This window comes from Haliotis rufescens, unplaced genomic scaffold, assembly GCF_023055435.1.
Source record: "Haliotis rufescens isolate VD_foot unplaced genomic scaffold, xgHalRufe1.0.p SCAF_8, whole genome shotgun sequence".
In the NCBI taxonomy this organism is placed as follows: Eukaryota; Metazoa; Mollusca; class Gastropoda; order Lepetellida; family Haliotidae; genus Haliotis; species Haliotis rufescens.
In genome coordinates this window covers 798489-820000 of record NW_025964372.1, presented here as the reverse complement: position 1 = coordinate 820000, position 21512 = coordinate 798489, and the positions used below count along the sequence as shown (strand labels likewise).

Genomic DNA, 21512 nt, shown 5'->3' with positions numbered 1-21512 from the left:
CCTGGTACATGTATGTGTACGTATCTACCTGTCTCTATCCATTACTCAAGGGAGCTACAGCGGAACTGTGCATACAGGGTTTGCTTATTGATACTCTTTTACATTAGGCGCAAGAGAAAATTGATTCTCGAAAAAAGAATACTGAAACATCTTGGATCTACCACACTCTTTGCCAGCATAAAGCTTGTCCAAGATCCGCCGTGACATAGCGTACATACTTTTGGAATACTCTTAAAAACAAACACATCCTCACAGGACCACTTACAGATATCCTGGGGGCACGGGTGGCCCAGTTGTCTGAGGCACCGCGCTTCGCTGTGCAGTTGCGGCCCTTGGGCACGCCAGAAACCTATGATTGTGGGTTCGAATTCCGGTTCGCCCCGATTATGTTTCTAGGTTTGTCAGCACCATACCTTTGCTCGTGGGTTTCACCGAAGTGGTAAACATCTGAGACCTGCATCACTTCGGGCTTTCCTCCCACATTAAGCTGACACGCCGTGATATAACTGGAATACTGTTAAAAGCGGTGTTAAACCCAACTCACTCCCTCACTACAGCTGTCCTAGGAGGAGTCTCACGCAGTCATATAATATTGTCATGTTCTGCTGAAACACCCTTCTGTTATTGTCAGATTAATGTGCAGCCATGTACATACACAATCGTGTTGAATACTTCATTTGACTTCATTGTTTCATATTTCCAAACTTTCAATGTAAAGGATAGGGTAAGATGAATACATACTTACTCAATGTAACTTTTGTAGACACCGAGAAATATCTGCTTGTTTTAACTACCAGCATACTAGACACCCAGAAATATCCGCTTGGGTTAGCAGCTACCACGCAGTATTATATAAACCTTCCTAGCGATTCAGAACAGTACTCCAGGAATACCTGGTTGTCGTGTCTAGAAAACACATATGCCTAGACAATGCGCGTATTCTTATACTCTGACTGGGACATAATTAGTAATATCATCTAGCGTGTCGAGACCTTCACCAATGGCAGCACTGTAATATTACTTCCTGGTGAGTGAACCAAGTCTATGTTTGGGTAAATATTCGCGTGTTTGTGTGTGTGCGTGATTGTGTGTGTGATTGTGGGTGAGTGCGCGTAATTGTGAGTGTCCGTGATTATGACTGTGTGTGCGCGTGCATGTGGGACTTGAGGCGACAGGCTGGTGGGGTGGGTGGTATTCATGTAGCAGTAGAGACCAGGGGGACTTGCGACGACAGCCTTGTGGGGTGGGTGGTATTCATGTAGCAGTAGAGACCAGGGGGACTTGAGAGGACAGCCTTGTGGGGTGGGTGGTATTCATGGAGCAGTGGAGACCAGAGGGACTTGAGACGAAAGGCTGGTGGGGTGTAGGGAGGGTATTCATGTAGCAGTAGAGACCAGGGGGACTTGAGACGACAGGCTTGTGGGGTGGGTGGTATTCATGGAGCAGTAGAGACCAGGGGGACTTGAGACGACAGGCTGGTGGGGTGGGTGGTATTCATGTAGCAGTAGAGACCAGAGGGACTTGAGTAGGGTCTGGGTAGAAAGACATGCTCGATGGTATCTCAAAGGTTGTGAAATATAATAACCAAAGGTTGGAGCTGCTGGAATATTGCTCGACATACAGGGAAAGTTGAAGTCATCCATCTTGTCATACTCAAACACACACATCCATATTTTATTCCGTGATGTTCCGGACACCTACATGATTGAAATAGTGCAGCATCTCGGAGGCCGACCTGCCTGTCGGAGTGACAAGTCCACAGTAACACAAAAGTATGCGAAATTTAATCCTGAGGCGAATTACTTTCAAACTGCCATTTATCGTATGTACATGCATAGTCAACCTACGCGCCATGCACTGAAATTTTACCGACGCGATGTAAAGCGCTTTCACTTATCCACAATGCCTTGCTTCGGTGGCCAGCTGGCCCTGAAACTCGCTGGCCATGATTCTAATCTGCTGTTATCTACTTTGTATTGACAACACTGTGGACACATATATTTAACTAATCGAACGCGTGTGATTTGTTGATTGTGTGAATTTCTGTATATGGATATGTATATGTATATTTATGAATATGTTAAAATAAATTTTGTGTATAATTTGATGAATTTATACTTTTGTATATGTGGTAGTTTAACTTGCATGTGCATTTGCCCTTCAAGAAAACTTTAAGCTCAAATGTTTTTGTAGCAGATTTTCACTTCCAACTACTAGCCTCAGATCACGTAAACCATTAGAATCAAGTTAACTCTTATTGGTTTATCCATTAAAAATCATGAGACAAACTCATTTCAGTTGCCATACATGTATCTCTCAACATGTCTCGACGTCAAGTCTTGCAATAGTCATGCTACCTGGAATGCACAAGGTTAATTATTTGTAGCTGTATCCCTGACCTGTTAACATCACAAGCATGAGGATGTAGCGTGCTGCATGGACAAGGTCGGTCACAAATTGAGTTATCAGTCAACGATTGCTACAATCCATAGCTGATGCTGTGCAGATACCAGATCGTGGCAGGAGTTGCTCCACTAGCACACAAGCACAAGTACCCAGAGGGTAGAAATATCGAATACAATAACTTTCCCATATTTGTACGTGTGCATTCCAACAATTATTATGCTGATTGATGATGACGTCACAGACCTTTATTGTTTCGAACACGACATCCTCGTAGGGTCAGAAATTTATATATTACGTCATCTAAACAATAGACAGACTTCAGTGAAGTTTCTGTTCATGGTTGACATTTAAATAGTTGTTCTTCCCTTCTTTCTTAAAATGACAATAGTTCACACAAGATACCAGTATGTTCATTTGTGCATTGAACCATTCTTATATCTCTTGAATATCAGAAAGCCTTCATTTATTAACCAACATGTATGGTATCCCTGTTTCTTTTGGCGGTGAGAATATACGTAATCTGTGTTTCAATGTTGGAGAGGACCGAAGCCCTAGATATTCGCAAGGGCACATGACACCACGAGGAATACAATCTTCCTCAAATGTTATATCAACTCCAACGTCCACCAAACATAATTATGCACATTTTCAGATTAATTGTTTTACTTGTATTGATATTTAAGAAAGTTGTATTCCCATGACACATTGATAAAACGATGAATGTAACACCCATACACAACCTTGACACACAACGTAAGTCAGGTCTTCATGTGATGTCCACACTATGAGCCCTATGTTCTGATATAGAGCCTGACCTGGCGGATATAAGATCGACTGATACGTAATCTATACCTCAAGTGTTTGCGTATCTCCACAGTTTGAAGATGTGTCTCAAGAGCTGGATATACGTATTTCTGTTTTCGTCGTTCTGTGTCAGTAAGTATATTTTTATACATGAATGATGGACGACCTTAAACAACACTATCGTTCGGAACCAGGTGTATCCAAACTTCATTAGCAAATGTATTCATGTAACTCTCATGGTTCATAAACTATTGCATTTCTTAATGGCGGCATTAAACTATCATTAACTAATGGTACTTGAAGTAAGAAAGAGCGGAAGACGGGTTGTTTGATCCCCGAACCGTAAAACATGTTGTTGGTACAAGGACTGGTCGCTCGGAGTCTGTATACTGTGAAAGTGGGTATTCATGTTAAACTGGGGCATGGTATCTTGTGGGCTAGCACCATAACATCGGCCTGGATATTTTCCCAGTGCAAGATTATGGTTCCACACACACGTGCATGCACGTCGTTGCATAAGTGTAACAATCTTGGATGTAACGTTAAACCCCATTTCACCTCGCTTATAATCTCACCCGAGTGTCTTTTGATATCAAATGGATCGGCACGAGTTTATAAAAGTCGAAAAACTCATCGGCAAGCCTCTGAGTTTTTCCATTTGTATCAACGAGTGTTGATTTATTTGATATCAAAAGACACGAGGGTGAAATTTTATTTATCATCCAACATAATGCTTCCAACGTTTTCAGTTTGTAGACAGTAATAAGCAGTGTCTTAAGTGTAAAAAGTACTGCTAGCAGCTTCAGTTGCATTGGTGATGTCATTGATAATGACGTAATGTAACAATGATGTCACAATGGTCCCAAAAGCACTGTGAAGCAATTTCATGTCAGTGATATCTACAAAGTAGATATCGCTTGATCTCACCCAAGCGACATCTCCTGTGGGAGCCAGTTTTGGAAGATAAATATGATTTCCATTAACGTGGCATTCAATTTGGCTCTACACATATAATATTCCCACAAGTCAGTTTCAATAAATATTCAAATTCCCCTTTTCTGTCTTCATGAGTTTAACATAGGAAGAAGCTCTCCTCTCGAATCGGAAGTGTTGTACTTCGCAACTGCCCAATGCAGCACCCTTAACGTTTATGTTGTGATGTACTTTGAGTTTTCAATGCACAACGCAAAGTGTGTCTTGGTGTATCAGTACCCTGAGAGGTCCATATACGCCAACAATGCAGACCTCACTGGTGCCGAGGTGTCCTGGTGGTGTATTATGAACTAATGAAACATTTTAAAATCCGGAACCATCTTTTCTAGAAACTGACATTTTGATGCAAAAGGGGAATTATCATCGGCAACATCGATGTCTTCAGTTTATTCTGATGTTAGTGTTGGATAACGTTGCTATGTTCATCAGTTAGTTTTCACATCCGCAGTCTCAGAGGGAAAGCAGGACTTTGCTGTGAACGTCAACAGTGACGGCACATACAACGTCGTTGTCCAGGGAGATGCGTGGCTGAAGAGCGCCCCCACCTTCTTCAGAGCTGATGGCCAAGTGTTCTCATCTGCCGATGGATCTCTGAAGCTGGTCAAGAACACTCAGTCCAGTGGTGTGGACGTCGTAGGGCAGTGGGAGGCCAACAGCTTCCTGTACCAGGCAGGGTCCAGTCAGATCGAGGCCAGCTTTGTACAGTACACACCAGATCCAAGCATATTCACCTACAACAATCCGGCCATACCGTTCATGCTGTTCAAACAGGTGATTAAACATGGCTTAGGATTGCATTTAGCGGTTTCTATACATACCGAGAGAGGCGCAATGTCTCCTTAAACAATACCTCCCACACAACTCAGGATGTGTCACTACACGAAGGGACAGCATGTCCCAGTGTTATGCGTGGTAACAGATGAAAGTGTGATACGAGGTTCAAATGACCGACGATTGAACTGTACTTTTCATTTAGCCGCCATATTCACATTTATTACGCCGCTCACGATTGAAAGAGCATACACATGACTGTGATCATATGTGACAGAGGTGTGTGAGTATGGTCACCGTCTTCATGTATTTTCAAATGTGTGAAAACATTATACATGCTTTTCACAGATGACACAGATTTCATTACAGTTGAAATCTTATATGACAAGGTTTAGGTTTGGATTTGGTAATGTGTGTGTGTGTGTGTGTGTTTGTGTGTTTGCGTTGTGTGTGCAGTGTGGTTTTTGTATGTGTGTTTTATGTGTGTGTGTGTGTTTGTGTGTGTGCGTGTGCTTTGTTTCTTGCTGTATGTTTATTTCTTGGCGTTGTGATGGTGTTCATTTTAGAAACATTAATCGATTAATTTGTGACTACTACAGAAGTAGCGAATGAAATGATTTCCGATGCAGTTCCCTATATTGACTTGTACCACATCTTGCATGTGTTTGTGACGGTTGTCGACTTTTCGCAAACACATGTTACCATCTTTATTTGACAGTAATTGATGCACACATGGTAATAATGTATTCGGAATCTTACAAGGAAAATGCGAGATTACTCATAATCATGGAAACGATTTCATCGCTCTTGTTTACGTACATCGACGCGAGAATCACACGCTGTTCATCATATATACGGCAAACACATACCATGCAATAATAACACGTTAACGTACATCGACGATAAATTATTATTTAATAATGTGTTCATGTAGTTTTAGAGGATCGTGTTTCAAGGTGTAGGTAGAAGTCCACATGATCTTCATATTTTCCTCATTGACACTTTGCCTGTGTACACTCTCTCCATGTTTTCTGTCATCAATGACGACAACAGCGTTACATCAATGAAGCCAACAACACCGCCTCCAACAGCAGCGACTTCACCATTTCTGGCTTTCCTGGATTTCTGATTCAAGAGTCAACCCTTCCGTTGGGCTACGTTGGTTATGGGGGACTGATGTTTGGTAGCGTGGGTCTAATGGCAGGACAGTAAGTATTTGTATGTAAAACCTATATGATATTTTACGTGTTGAAAGGACACCATACAAAGCCTCAATAGTCAAATGTTCTGTCAGAAAGGTGTTAACATCCCAATAGTCATGCATGCAAGCCTTTTTTTTCTAAATATCAACAGGTTCTCGTAAAATTACATGGAACCGCCCAAATATCAAGGGAGCCATTTCTTGCAAATATAATATTAATGATGTGTAACCAAATAACACGTTTTACTGACATATTTCTCAATCAGTTTTAACATGTGTATGCTTTTCTTTCAGATGGGGACCATCATCATTTAAAATCGACGACGGAATCGAAGGCGGACCCCTGGCGTTATTTGATCAAGCGAAGACAGCAAATACATTGATTATCTCCCCTGCCAGTCGATTTATGTCGTCATCAATATGGCGTCAGAACGCCAGCACCGGCGGGGACAATCTCTACTGGGGGACGATGGGAGGAGTTGAAAACGTCCCTCTTGGTGTTGAAACCAGTTTTATTCTGTTCTGTGGTAACCAAGGCATTAATAAGGTAAATGTTTTTCAACTTAAAATTAGCTGTCATCAGCACATAATATAATATTTTTTAGACTTAGAACATGGGATGAGTCATCAGATTATCTTTCTGTATTTTTCGTTACATGGGTGTATATATGTATTGATTGCATAATGCTTGTACATTAGATTATATATTAGGCTTTGCAAGCTTCCAGACCAGAATCCATTTTAACTTCGACACGTTCATGATAATACGGAGATGTTAATGTACCTTTGTACAAGAAACATTTGATTATGCTCGCAGGCCTTCGTAAGCTGGGGACAAATCTTGAAACAATGGCACGGGCGTACAGATCAATTTGTCAAGTCCGACTTTACGATCAACTACTTGGGGTACTGGATGGACAATGGTGAGGATACTTGGACATGTCTTGACTTGATTTGATTTTCCACATTGAACCAACTGCACATTTGGTCCCAAACTAATGCACAAATAATGTAATATATATATATATATATATATATATATATATATATATATATATATATATATCTATATATATATATATATATATATATATATATATATCTATATCTATATCTATATACATAAATCTCACAGAACATGCATACTACACAGATCTAACTTGAGGTTGTTTCGAAGTACGACAGGCAACCTTAGCATATTTTGTCAGGCAATGTTAAACAAGGCTGGCGGCGGAGAGGAATTGAATGGGTGGAAGAGCTCCACGAAGCATGGTTTCTGAGCGTGTCTGTAAACAGTAAACGTGTATGTGGTGTCATCTTTGGCAAGTGACTTTGTCCAAAAGTTGCCTCTGACTTGCAATTTTCACAATGCACAATTAACAATGCTTTTCCAAGTTCGAAAATCTTTGCAAACAAAATCATCCAAAAAGAACATGTTTGTTAAGGGGCATATTACTATTACCGGACGGAGAAAGGAAAAAACGACCAGGACACAGTGTTGGATCTCCAGACCTATATGGGACAGATTGGTGTACCAGCCAGGTTTGTTCACCTACTTATGCTAAACTATACATATGTCGTTATGTTGCTGAATTGATATATTTTCTCTATGTGTGCTAAGTTCCAGAGAAAGATGTTGTTGTGTATCTTTAGACAACAAATGTCTAATTATGTCCTAAAATGTAAAGATTTTACATTTACATAAACGTTTGTAAAGCTCTTTCATTTCATTTGGACTATTTTTACAGAGCTATATGTGTGTCTCAATTCAGTACGAAGAGTGGTATTACTGGGACGATGATCTTGTTGTTTACTCGCAAGGTATATGCAGTACGACGAGTGGTGGTATTATTGGGACAACGACCATGGTGTTGTGACGTGGTCAGCTCAGCCAAAGGTCTTCCCTAAAGGAATGCAGTGAGATATTTTTACCTTTTTAATTATATTTTTTATTTTTTTTGCTTGAGGATTAACGCCGTACTCAGCAATATTGGCCGTCTGTAAATAATCGAGGCCGGACACGATAATCCAGTGATTGACTTCATACGGAGAAACGGTGACATGCATCACCCAAGTCAGCGAGCTTCGCCACCTGACCCCGTTGGTCGAACATTGCATTAATCTATTAGAAATTGTTTTTTGTACTTTGTATTAATCAATAGAGTGACCCTCCCATTATACTAAAAACTCTTATATGCTAAAAATCCAAAATTTAAAAATATTTATTTGAGCGCACTAATGACGCAGTGAAGGTAAGTATCCTCATGGGAATACCTGTTCATCAACAATAATATGGAGTTATGAAACGTTGTTTTAGTGCGAGATTGTATATGTCCGATTATATCCCAATATGCATTTATGTAAGTAATCCATTTTTTTTATTTTATCACATTTATTACACATAATTATCAATGTATTTCCCCTGCCACAATTTATACGTTATAAATGTCTCTTATATGCTTGAAATAAAAATGTAATGTTTGTAGAAAATATGTACAGTAATATGTCTTGTAAGTTACGTGGAGTGGATATGTTAAGCAGTGATGATACATGTTCTCTCGGGACCATAGAGTGACATTTTCCCGAATGGTATTTTGAGTTTTAGTGACACTTTAATTAACACATTTTCCGCTTGTTTTACCTCCTCCTGTGACAAAGGTGGCTTTACAACAAGACAGGGTACCCCGTCGTGGCCCACAGCATGTACTGGTAAGCCAGGTCAAGGAATCAGGTTACAAGTATCAGATTTACCTTAATGCAGCCCTATTCTATTTAAGAAACATCTGAAACGAGTTTTAACACCAATACTAGCTAAACAAACACAATTACTCCAAGAAACCACATTTCATAAAGCAAGAACGAACAAGCACGGATAAAAAAACCAAACTCGTTTCAAAGTCAAGAGCAAAACGATATGTTTGATGCGTGTTTAGAATAATATATAATTCTCTCACTTGTTCTGAGGGTGAATATTCCCTTCAGAAATATGTAACTGTTTAAAATGTTCTCATTAGTTTTGATACGTCGATGGGAATTTTGTGAAAATTTCTATTTGTGAAAATACGTTTATATGTGTTCTGTCAGCAATATGTCATAACATGATGCTTTGTTAATATTCTAGGTCAAGCAACACAACCTACGCAACTGCTAATGGAGGAAAGTATGAATTCCTGATCGATGGTCATAAGTCATTACCATTGGAAGAGGTACTGACGCTACTGTTGGCTAAGACGTAAATGCTATTTAAATAGGTTCAATATTATCTCTTTTCCCCATATCTATCATTTGCTATGGGATTCTTTGTTTATTTGATTATTTTGACCATTCATGAATCACCGTACTTCTTGACATTTATCTCATTACGTTTCAGAGATTTTGGACGGATTTGCTCGCTGAGTCCAGGAAATGGGGTCTGTTTGTCTACGAACAGGTACTTCTTCTAATTACCAACCATAAAACGAAAGATATCAAACCAAACAGTTCATATTTATTTTGATTTTGTCCTAATCTTGTTTCATTCTTGTAGGATTACCTCAATGTTGAATTTCAACAAATCAAAAAACTTCTGAGTGACATTGACTTAGGCAGCCAATGGCTGACTCAGATGGGGAATGGAGCTGCCAAGAACGGATTGACCATCCAGTACTGCATGTCCTTGCCGCGACATATGCTGCAGTCTCTGGAAATACCTGTCGTCACACAGGTGAGGGGAGAGTAAGATGCCGAATTTAGCCAAGCTCCAGGCTTGTACATTGGGTCCTACCAGGTGTGAGTAAGTGACTATTAGATAGTCATTAATTGAATTAGTTATTGAATTGGGTGTGACGCCACTTTGAACAATATTTCTGTTATGAGGGGTAAATGAGTGTGTATGAAGAGGACTGTTAACAACGGTCCGACCATATTTAGGTGATGTTTTAAATGAGTGTGGATTTATTCTGATTTAGCAATACATCCATGAAGTTATATCATGACGTGGAATTCCTCATATCAGCTCACCTTTTGAAACGATATTATTAATGAATGTAGAACGCCAAACATCATACTGATTTAGCATTAGCTATGTCCCATGTTGGGAATGGAAACGAGCAACACATAACCACATACTAGTATCTACCCCTTCACCCCGGAAATAGACCAAATATATGTATGCACTTTGTCATTTTGAACTTTTTAAAGTAATGTGATGTATGTTTCAGGCTCGTGTAAGCCACGATAACCGACCAAACACTGACAACTGGAAGATAGGTGTGACGTCACTATTTGCTTGGGCTATTGGCATTTCGCCCTTCAAGGATAACTTTTGGACCACCAAGGTTGAACCCGGAAATGGTTACAGTATGTAGAACATTAATCGACACAAATGTTTCATTGAGTCTAAGTTTGATTTCTTAATAGAACAATTTCTTGTTGAGTTGGAATGGTCAAAGGAGTTATATTAAGTCACATTCATAACAGCTCAATCAACATGTCTATTTGTAAAATCTTCACGATGTCATTTCTTGTTCGGAAACTGTCAAAATAGTTTTGCATATCGTGACTATATTCAGAAAAGGATACCGATTATGGCAATTGGATAATGTGTTTCAGATAATACGGAACCGCACACGTCCCTGCACGCCGTGGTTGCAACTTTGAGTACAGGCCCAGTAGGAATTAGCGACATGGTCGGGGGCATGAACAGGACACTCATCATGAAGTAGGTTGGATGTTTGAAAAAAATGAAAGTACTTTTTACACTAACAAATAATAATTACTTCTTCCTAATTGTTCTCTGAAGTTGTTCAATATCCTTTATGACTGTATATGTTTGTAAATGTACTTTTTACTTATTATTTAGTATTCTTATATATATTATTTAGTTATTATTATCCTGTAATTATCAATATTCCCGCATCTATTAATATTACGTTTCTTGACTGTCACTTTCTATAGATCTGTGAATACTGACGGCCTGATCTTGAAACCATCGCGACCAGCGACTGCAATTGACAACAGGTTACGGAAGGTAGCTGTGAATCTTGCTTTTACTCTAATATTGACCTTGGGTTGTGAATGAAGAGTCAAACATAACAATGTCATTTAATATGCTGGGTGTGGGTAGTGTTTGTGTGTGAGGGAGGGGATTAGTGTAGAGATGTATGCTTCAAAACATTTCTCAACACATGTTGTTCAGGAATACAACGTAGCATGTCCGGTTAAGGTATTTTCGGGGTAAATAATTAAATAATGAAGAATGAAAAAACAAAATCCCAGCACCACCCACCTACACACTAAGCACCATTCCCTCAAGGACCTTTCATTTCCCCATCCTCTGCCTCGGAAAGAGTCGGTGGCTAATTATCCTCATTACACAATATATTTAATCCACAACCTGTTTATGGCGCATTTATGTGTAGTGAACATCGGCACGAGACTGCAAGTCTGCCTTTAAAATAGCAAAATTATGGTTCAATTAGAAGAGCGTTTTGTTGATTACTAACTGGGATTTACACAAGGGCAAATGACAAAATTGCGAATTTAACATATTGAAATGGCATGAAATACCTTCAAGTTGATAGAACCGAGGGCTTCTTATCTACCTGATAATGCATGTTTACCAGATGGCTTGGGCAGACTTTGAGGGTCCTGATGGGGAGGTGTGGTCCACGTATTCAGATTTTGGCGGAAAGAACAAGTATGGTATCGTCCTCGCTGCCGATCTGCAGGGGAGCTACACCATGACGCCATGCATGGCTGGATATCAAGGGGTAAAATGTTACTAATTACATCCTATCATGTCTTGCTTTACTGTTATGTACTGTCTAGAAATTCATACCCACTGCTGATCTACAGGAAAGTCACACCAGTCATCTTGTATGGCTGGATATCAAGGGGTTAGATACTAAGGTCTTCTTATCGTTACTTATTTCATAAGCTATTTTGTTAAGGTTTTCGTAAATAAAACTGTAAATTTGGTCAGTTATGCAACTAAAGCTAACGTTGTTATTTTCAGTTTCCCAGCTCGATGGTATTTCCAGCAAATGATCCAAACAAGATCCAGCCTCTGACAGATCCCCAACCTTTGACAATGAGTGGTTGCACCACTACTGACTTCTGTCTCTTCTATGTATCGCCTGTACTGACGTTCAACGGGTACGGTTTATTCCATTTAAAAAAAGAGATACGTGTCAGTAGCAAAACCTATTGCAATTGTTCGAGGTACAAACCAAACAATATTAAGCTATTCTACATGACTGTATACTCTGATAACATATAAATCAAAATTACATATCATGCCATATTATAAATGTATGAACGCGAGTTATGCCTTTTGATTTAACGACATTTCGGGATATGCTCTGGCCGAATACACATTGAATATATCAAATTGATCAGTGAATGTGCAATGAAGGTATCACGAAACATATCAATTAGTGAATACACATTGAAAATATCACAAAGATATTGATTAGTGAATACACATTAAATATATGCCGAAAGATATCGATTAGGGAATATACATTGAATATATCACGAAAGATATTGATTAGTGCATATGCACTGAAGATCTCACGAAATATATCGATTCACAGATTGGAAATATTACGTAAGATATCGATAATTGAATATACATTGAAGTTACAAGAAAGAATCAAATATTTATCAACGTGGGCTGTTTATCTCTTCTCTGAAGCAAATTCAACAGCGCCTTTTCCGTGGTTATGACATTTGAAATTCAAATAAACTCATTTGTAAACAGAATCACGAGAGCTACATTGGAATCTTTAATTCTCGCTGTAAGATGGTATCACTTGATAAACAACAGTATTGCACAAAACATACGATTCAATGTTGATAAGAACGAAATGCAAAATATATACAAATGCTGACAAACAGATAAATGACATAAATGTCATTATACGGCATAACACCTGGATCTATGTCGGAGTCATGGAAAAAGATTTGTAAAACTGCGGATTCGCCACCAAATGGATAAATGGCAATGGGCAGGTGATTTCAAACGAAAGTTTATACATAGTTTAACATAAATGTACAAGAATGTTTTAGTTGAAAATAATACACATTGTAAACAAACGTTATCAGTTGTCATGTCTCTTTTTTTTGTAATTTAACGAAATTGAAGTAAAACATTGTGGCAAATTTTGTATAAATATTTTCCTGCAGCAAACAAGTTCTCATCCAGGGTGAGTTGGACAAGTGGGTGCCCATGTCACCCCAGAGAGTGACGGGCATCAACATTGCCGATGACATCACCATCAGCCTCACTGGAGCTGCCAACGAAAATGTCTCCTTCTGGTTCAACGTGGATGGTAAATCTTCACCTGTGACCTGTACTCTCGGAGCAGGAGGTCTAGCCACCCTCAGTTTCACAGCAGGTGCATGTCGTGGAGAATAGTGAACATTATATATGTGGCTGCATATCTGTAGATGCATCTATTATTTAGTTTCCGTTTGTGGTATTTTGCATTAATAGCATTTATGTTGTGAATAAAAGTGAATAAATGTTATATGAACTCTATCTTTATTTTCGTGCGTCGTATCTCTGTAAACGTGTACGTGAGTGTGTGTGTTTCTGCATTCAATCCTGGGCACAGAACACAAATTTGGTGTACCTGCATATCTGTACATACATATGTTATCAAGATTCTGTGTGTGGTATTTTGCATTTATAACATTTATGATGTTGCTGCACCCTTGAAAGTGAAAGTGATAAAATGTTAGATGAACTGTATCTTTGTTTTTTGTGTGTTGTATCTCTGCAAACGTTTGAGTAAATACACGGTTCTGATAGCTTAATCCGAAGTCAGTCAAAGCTACATTTAGGTATTCACATTATACAGGCCTTTTCTTTTGCGTTATTATAAATATTTTACGGTTGTGTACTTTTTTTTATTTGCCAACCACCACGGCGGACGCCAAACAAACTATCAATGCAACAACGGATAACACTTTCAAAATGAATAGGATATATGGAATGATACAAAAGATAACGTTAAAAGAACAAACACGGAAATACGAAACGGGTTGACTTAGAATGTTAAATGTTAGAACTTTTATTGACTCCTTAAAGATGTCTGCTCTTAAATGACACCTTTCCAAAAAAGACAACCTTTGCGGGTTTCTTTTGAATTCGATGCTTATATCAGTAAAGAAATTCACGTTGACTATTCTTTTTGGCAATACGCTCTGGATGCTTGGTCAAAATAGACTAAGAATTATATCTTAAACGATGAAAACATAAATGATTGTTCTGTCATAATCTCATTACTTCAGTAAAACTGGCAGCAGTGTTCGGGAAATGAGAAACGGAGTTACATTATTACAATGATTGGAGACACACGTATTTGCAATATAGAAAAAAGTGAACAGGATACCAAATTACTAAATTTGCAATTCAAATTCTTACACAAAATTATTGACACTAAAAGAGAGGTGAAATGAATGAAACTCGCCGACTACGATACCTCATCATTCTGTGGAATAGCAAAAGAAAAATATATGCCTTGTGTATCTGGAATGTACAATTGTCAACAACTTTTGGTAAGTTCTACAAGAATTGTTGAAATTACTAACAAAAAAATTCCTCTGGGAGGGCTGAATAAAAACTTTCTCTTTCATATTGTAATAGCAGCAAAAAGGTACATTAATGTTATGAGTATGAAAGGGTTAAAACCCTGCTCCCTAAATTTATGAAAGGTATGGAAGAAGATATTAATCACGTCGAAGAAGCTATTGCCAGAAGAAACAATACAACACATTGCTTTAATGTGAAACGGGGAAATTTTACTGATACATTAAATCCCTGCACATAACCCCTTAAACGTATCTGTTGATATTTAAGAAATCCACTACAACACATCGGTTCCCTCTTGTTACCATGTCATAGTTATCACATAGTTATCACATAGTTATCACATTCGTCCGATGTCAAAGTTTGATGCTGTACAAGTTTTTCGGCATATCTGTTTTCCAAGATGGATTTAGTGATGATGGTCTCGCCTCTTCACTCATGCAAATAGCAAAGAAATAATTTAATTGCATATTACATGGAATGTATTATCAGAAATTGTTGAGGTTAAGCCCACTGATCATCACTCGGTAATATTGGATCTATCGACATCTACACTCTGAAGAAAAGATCACTTAGATATAGACATGTTGGGTAATAATTGAAATTAGCGGTATTATAACATAACCGTTAAAGCTCTAAATTGCAATTGAACCGAACCAATTAAGGCCTGACAAGATTTGTTTTCTCAAGACTATATATTCATTTTGAAACTTTGTCACAATCCCAATATAAGATGAGATTGCTTGACTTACAAGAATCTTGTGAAGTTTCGGACTGATAATAAGTTAAAAAATCTAATATAGACAAAGAAGGCGATTGCTAGGCGAAACGTAGAAGTCATCAGCAGCAAGCCGTTTTGCAAGAACTGATGAAGAAAGCCTAGATTCGATAGATTCCTAGAAGGGAGGCCACAAAATACGCTCAAATGTATCCGATGGTCCGTCAGGACCTTTGACCGTGAAGAAATCAATTATGGGTATCACGTATAGCTACTGTGAGGTATGAATGTTACTAGGGCATGGTATCTCAGAGCTCTCACACTTTTAGACCAGCATTAGTCCGAACTAGTATCAACAGCCACATGCAAGCAGGCACAAACACCGTTCATGCGTATTGACATATGCTAACCTCGGCGATACATTTACTGAAAAGAGTTGCTACACATCAGTAACACACAGTTGCACGTGCCTAAACCATGATCCAACCTTGACATGACAATGTTATCATCTCAGATAGTGCATAACTTTGTGTGCATCATCAAGAGGTGCATAAGTCATAGCATATGACTGCGAGTCGATATCGTTTGAAGATGTGCACTAAAACTTGCATCTACCTATTTATGTCTCTGTCGCTCTGTGTCAGTAAGTATGCTCTTTACAATAATGGACGGCAAAAGATTTGGTTTTTCTATTTTGAAAAACAGTAAATATATTGTCAATACAAGAGAATAACCATCCGAGATGTTCTGTCGCTACATATTCCATGTACATATTGGCGTAAAGCGTAAATAGCTCTTGAAATTATATGAATTGACCACCTAAAATCGGTGATGAAACAAGGTGTTCGCGAACATGTCCCGCCCTTCCGGTAACATCCTCCATTCACAAAACTTTCTTTAAAAAGAAACTCACTCCTCATTTGTGAATTAATGTAGACACATCAGGTTTTGCATGTACCACACATATATACCTGTACGTGGCTTAATCATAAATCGATAGCAAATAACTTTGTACACTGTACATATTAATACACTGATCCAGAAGGTACCGAAATCCTCATACAGAACAGCTAAATCAAGTCATAATCATTTGCCTTTGAGTCGTACATGACCTGGGCGGAAGTTTGTGAAAACAATTGAAAGCTGAGGTAATGTATATGGTAAAAAACTAAGGAGAGACAAACTTTTTAAAACTACATTTCTTTTTCTCAACACCTTATTGGAAGTTTTACAGATATTTTAAAATGAAAAATACTCATTACATATCAACTTGTAATAGGCAGAATGTAAAGTAGACACGAACGCACTTAATCAAATACTTATATATCAAAATGTGTTTGCAAATATTTTTAATCACGAGTCAATGTCAAATTGTACTTTTATAACGGGTGTAAAGACCGGTAAAGTCGGTCGATAACTGTGACCTAATACTAACTTTGAGTTTGGGACCGGCAATTTTATAATGTGTGAGGGGCCTGGATTTTCTTTGGCGGCAAGATATTGCTTCATCTACAACAGATAGGTAAACAAGATATGTTTTAGGTTATAACCATGAGTCTTATTTTCTCCAATAAAAACACCTTGCAACAATGTCATATTTGTGGCAGACAATTTCTTTTGTCAGCGCTAAAATCGCGCTTGTGAATAACGAACTTCGGATACAACGAATCTGTTCCTGTTCGTTATGTTCGGTGGAGGAACGTTTTGTTTACATTTGGAACTTAGTGACCTAATTGGCAGAAAGTTATTTTCGTTTTCGCTATGTTCATATCATGAGCTTATGATGGCGTATTTACTTACCTACTCAATAGGGAGGAAACTGTTGTTTTAATAATGAATACGCTTTCATAGTAGCAGTCTCCGAGGAAAAGCAGGACTTTGCTGTGAATGTAAACGATGACGGCACATACAACGTCGTTGTCCAGGGAGATGTGTGGCTGAAGAGCGCCCCCACCTTCTTCAGAGCTGATGGCCAAGTGTTCTCCTCTGCCGATGGATCTCTGAAGCTGGTCAAGAACACTCAGTCCAGTGGTGTGGACGTCATAGGGCAGTGGGAGGCCAACAGCTTCCTGTACCAGGCAGGGTCCAGTCAGATCGAGGCCAGCTTTGTACAGTACACACCGGATCCAAGCGTATTCACCTACAACAATCCGGCCATACCGTTCACGCTGTTCAAACAGGTGATTAAACATAGCTTAGGATTGTAAATGTATTTCATGATTTCTGTTCATACCGAGAGAGGAGAGGAGTGCAGCTTCTCCGTTTACTCTTCACACCTTAAAACATAGCTCAGGATATTTATATTTATATCTGTTATATATGTCATTCCATAAATATGTTCGTCACTAGTGGTGAACGCCCCTGTGCTCGTTGTCCTTACTAAAGTGGTAAATGTCTGGTTTCGTTGTCCTTACGAAAGTGGTTAATGTACCTGTGTTCGTTGTCCTTACGAAAGTGGTTAAAGTACCTGTGTTCGTTGTCCTTACGAAAGTAGTAAACGTCCCTGTGCTCGTTGTTCTCACTAAAGTGGTAAACTTGCCTGTGCTCATTGTCCTCACTATAGCGGTGAACGTGCCTGTGCTCGTTGTCTTCACTAAAGTGGTAAACTTGCCTGTGCTCGTTGTCCTCACTAAAGCGGTGAACGTGCCTGTGCTCGTTGTCCTCACTAAAGCGGTAAACGTGCCTGTGCTCATTGTCCTCACTAATGCGGTAAACGTGCCTGTGCTCGTTGTCTTCACTAAAGCGGTAAACGTGCCTGTGCTCGTTGTCCTCACTAAAGCGGTAAACTTGCCTGTGCTCGTTGTCCTCACTAAAGCGGTGAACGTGCCTGTGCTCGTTGTCTTCACTAAAGCGGTAAACGTGCCTGTGCTCGTTGTCCTTACTAAAGCAGTGAACGTGCCTGTGCTCGTTGTCCTCACTAAAGTGGTAAACTTGCCTGTGCTCGTTGTCCTCACTAAAGCGGTAAACGTGCCTGTGCTCGTTGTCCTTACTAAAGCAGTAAACACTCCTGTGCTCATTGTCCTCACTATAGCGGTGAACGTGCCTGTGCTCGTTGTCCTTACTAAAGCAGTAAACACTCCTGTGCTCGTTGTCCTCACTATAGCGGTGAACGTGCCCGTGCTCGTTGTCCTCACTAAAGCGGTAAACGTGCCTGTGCTCATTGTCCTCACTAATGCGGTAAACGTGCCTGTGCTCGTTGTCTTCACTAAAGCGGTAAACGTGCCTGTGCTCATTGTCCTCACTAATGCGGTAAACGTGCCTGTGCTCGTTGTCTTCACTAAAGCGGTAAACGTGCCTGTGCTCATTGTCCTCACTAATGCGGTAAACGTGCCTGTGCTCGTTGTCTTCACTAAAGCGGTAAACGTGCCTGTGCTCATTGTCCTCACTAAAGCGGTAAACGTGCCTGTGCTCGTTGTCTTCACTAATGCGGTAAACGTGCCTGTGCTCATTGTCCTCACTAATGCGGTAAACGTGCCTGTGCTCGTTGTCTTCACTAAAGCGGTAAACGTGCCTGTGCTCATTGTCCTCACTAATGCGGTAAACGTGCCTGTGCTCGTTGTCTTCACTATAGCGGTGAACGTGCCTGTGCTCGTTGTCCTCACTAAAGCGGTAAACGTGCCTTTGCTCATTGTCCTCACTAAAGCGGTAAACGTGCCTGTGCTCATTGTCCTCACTAATGCGGTAAACGTGCCTGTGCTCGTTGTCTTCACTAAAGCGGTAAACGTGCCTGTGCTCATTGTCCTCACTAATGCGGTAAACGTGCCTGTGCTCGTTGTCTTCACTAAAGCGGTAAACGTGCCTGTGCTCATTGTCCTCACTAATGCGGTAAACGTGCCTGTGCTCGTTGTCTTCACTAAAGCGGTAAACGTGCCTGTGCTCATTGTCCTCACTAATGCGGTAAACGTGCCTGTGCTCGTTGTCTTCACTAAAGCGGTAAACGTGCCTGTGCTCATTGTCCTCACTAATGCGGTAAACGTGCCTGTGCTCGTTGTCTTCACTATAGCGGTGAACGTGCCTGTGCTCGTTGTCCTCACTAAAGCGGTAAACGTGCCTTTGCTCATTGTCCTCACTAAAGCGGTAAACGTGCCTGTGCTCGTTGTCTTCACTAATGCGGTAAACGTGCCTGTGCTCATTGTCCTCACTAATGCGGTAAACGTGCCTTTGCTCATTGTCCTCACTAATGCGGTAAACGTGCCTGTGCTCGTTGTCCTCACTAAAGCGGTAAACGTGCCTGTGCTCATTGTCCTCACTAATGCGGTAAACGTGCCTGTGCTCGTTGTCTTCACTAAAGCGGTAAACGTGCCTGTGCTCATTGTCCTCACTAATGCGGTAAACGTGCCTGTGCTCGTTGTCTTCACTAAAGCGGTAAACGTGCCTGTGCTCATTGTCCTCACTAATGCGGTAAACGTGCCTGTGCTCGTTGTCTTCACTATAGCGGTGAACGTGCCTGTGCTCGTTGTCCTCACTAAAGCGGTAAACGTGCCTTTGCTCATTGTCCTCACTAAAGCGGTAAACGTGCCTGTGCTCGTTGTCTTCACTAATGCGGTAAACGTGCCTGTGCTCATTGTCCTCACTAATGCGGTAAACGTGCCTTTGCTCATTGTCCTCACTAATGCGGTAAACGTGCCTGTGCTCGTTGTCTTCACTAAAGCGGTAAACGTGCCTGTGCTCATTGTCCTCACTAATGCGGTAAACGTGCCTGTGCTCGTTGTCTTCACTAAAGCGGTAAACGTGCCTGTGCTCATTGTCCTCACTAATGCGGTAAACGTGCCTGTGCTCGTTGTCTTCACTAATGCGGTAAACGTGCCTGTGCTCATTGTCCTCACTAATGCGGTAAACGTGCCTGTGCTCGTTGTCTTCACTAAAGCGGTAAACGTGCCTGTGCTCATTGTCCTCACTAATGCGGTAAACGTGCCTGTGCTCGTTGTCTTCACTAATGCGGTAAACGTGCCTGTGCTCGTTGTCTTCACTAAAGCGGTAAACTTGCCTGTGCTCATTGTCCTCACTAATGCGGTAAACGTGCCTGTGCTCGTTGTCTTCACTAATGCGGTAAACGTGCCTGTGCTCGTTGTCCTTACTAAAGCAGTTAACGTCCCTGTGCTCGTTGTTCTCACTAAAGCGGGAAACGTATCTGTGCGGTTCTTTTTGACGTTCTTTCAAACATCGTACATGTCCCTTGGTGTACTTGATACCTTCTGGTGGAATGTTCACCAGTGACAACTTCAGTGTAGTGTTATTCATTTTATCAATTTACGTTTCGGCTAAGGTAGTTTCCAATTTGGAGTTAGTTATGTAGTGTCCCGAGGTATAGGTGGAAGTACACATGATATTCCTATTTTCCTCATTCACACGTTTACATGTTTTCTTCATCAATGACGACAACAGCGTTACATCAATGGAGCAAACAACACCGCCTCCAACAGCATCAACTTCACCATTTCTGGTTTTCCTGGATTTCTGATTCAAGAGTCAACCATTCCGTTGGGCTACTTTGGTTATGGGGGACTGATGTTTGGTAGCTTGGGTCTAAAGGCAGGACAGTAAGTACTTGAATGTACAAATTACTGTATGCAAGTGTTTTTTTCGAAATGATTTTACTCCTGGAGAATCTCGTAAAATTTCATCCTGCTTCCTTGATGATGAAAAATTGTTCTACGTACCCAAAATATAGTTGACAGTCCCACACAATAACACCAACCAGTGAGTAATGTTTAATCACGTTTTTCTGACTAATTTCTCGATCAATTTCAACATGTGCATACCTCTCTTCGAGATGGGGACCATCATCATTTAAAATCAACGACGGGATCGAAGGCGGACCCCTGGCGTTATTTGATCAAGAGAAGACTGCAAATACATTGATTATCTCCCCTGCCAGTCGATTTATGTCGTCATCAATATGGCGTCAGAACGCCAGCACCGGCGGGGACAATCTCTACTGGGGGACGATGGGAGGAGTTGAAAACGTCCCTCTTGGTGTTGAAACCAGTTTTATTCTGTTCTGTGGTAACCAAGGCATTAATAAGGTAAATGTCCTTCAACTT

General features: G+C 40.2%; 2 protein-coding genes across 3 annotated transcripts in view; both read left to right on the top strand.

The window, feature by feature from the left end:
• Positions 1–3235: 3235 nt before the first annotated feature.
• Positions 3236–13910, top strand: LOC124129301. Its single transcript, XM_048389513.1, has 17 exons — positions 3236–3342; positions 4652–4974; positions 6028–6182; positions 6470–6722; positions 6993–7098; positions 7621–7717; positions 7997–8092; positions 8834–8884; positions 9297–9381; positions 9546–9605; positions 9702–9878; positions 10375–10513; positions 10766–10874; positions 11111–11183; positions 11779–11925; positions 12171–12310; positions 13343–13910. The coding sequence occupies exons 1-17, from the start codon at positions 3291–3293 to the stop codon at positions 13572–13574; spliced, it is 2295 nt and encodes a 764-aa protein (XP_048245470.1). The 5' UTR covers positions 3236–3290; the 3' UTR covers positions 13575–13910.
• A 2097-nt stretch (positions 13911–16007) lies between these two features.
• The window catches only part of LOC124129299, a 28087-nt gene continuing 22582 nt past the window's right edge, over positions 16008–21512 (top strand). For both annotated transcript variants that reach the window (XM_048389511.1, XM_048389512.1), the window contains exons 1-4: positions 16008–16111; positions 17323–17648; positions 20854–21008; positions 21242–21494. In XM_048389511.1, the coding sequence (XP_048245468.1) occupies positions 16033–16111; positions 17323–17648; positions 20854–21008; positions 21242–21494 (813 nt within the window). In that variant the 5' untranslated portion in view covers positions 16008–16032. The remainder of the gene's footprint in view (positions 16112–17322; positions 17649–20853; positions 21009–21241; positions 21495–21512) is intronic.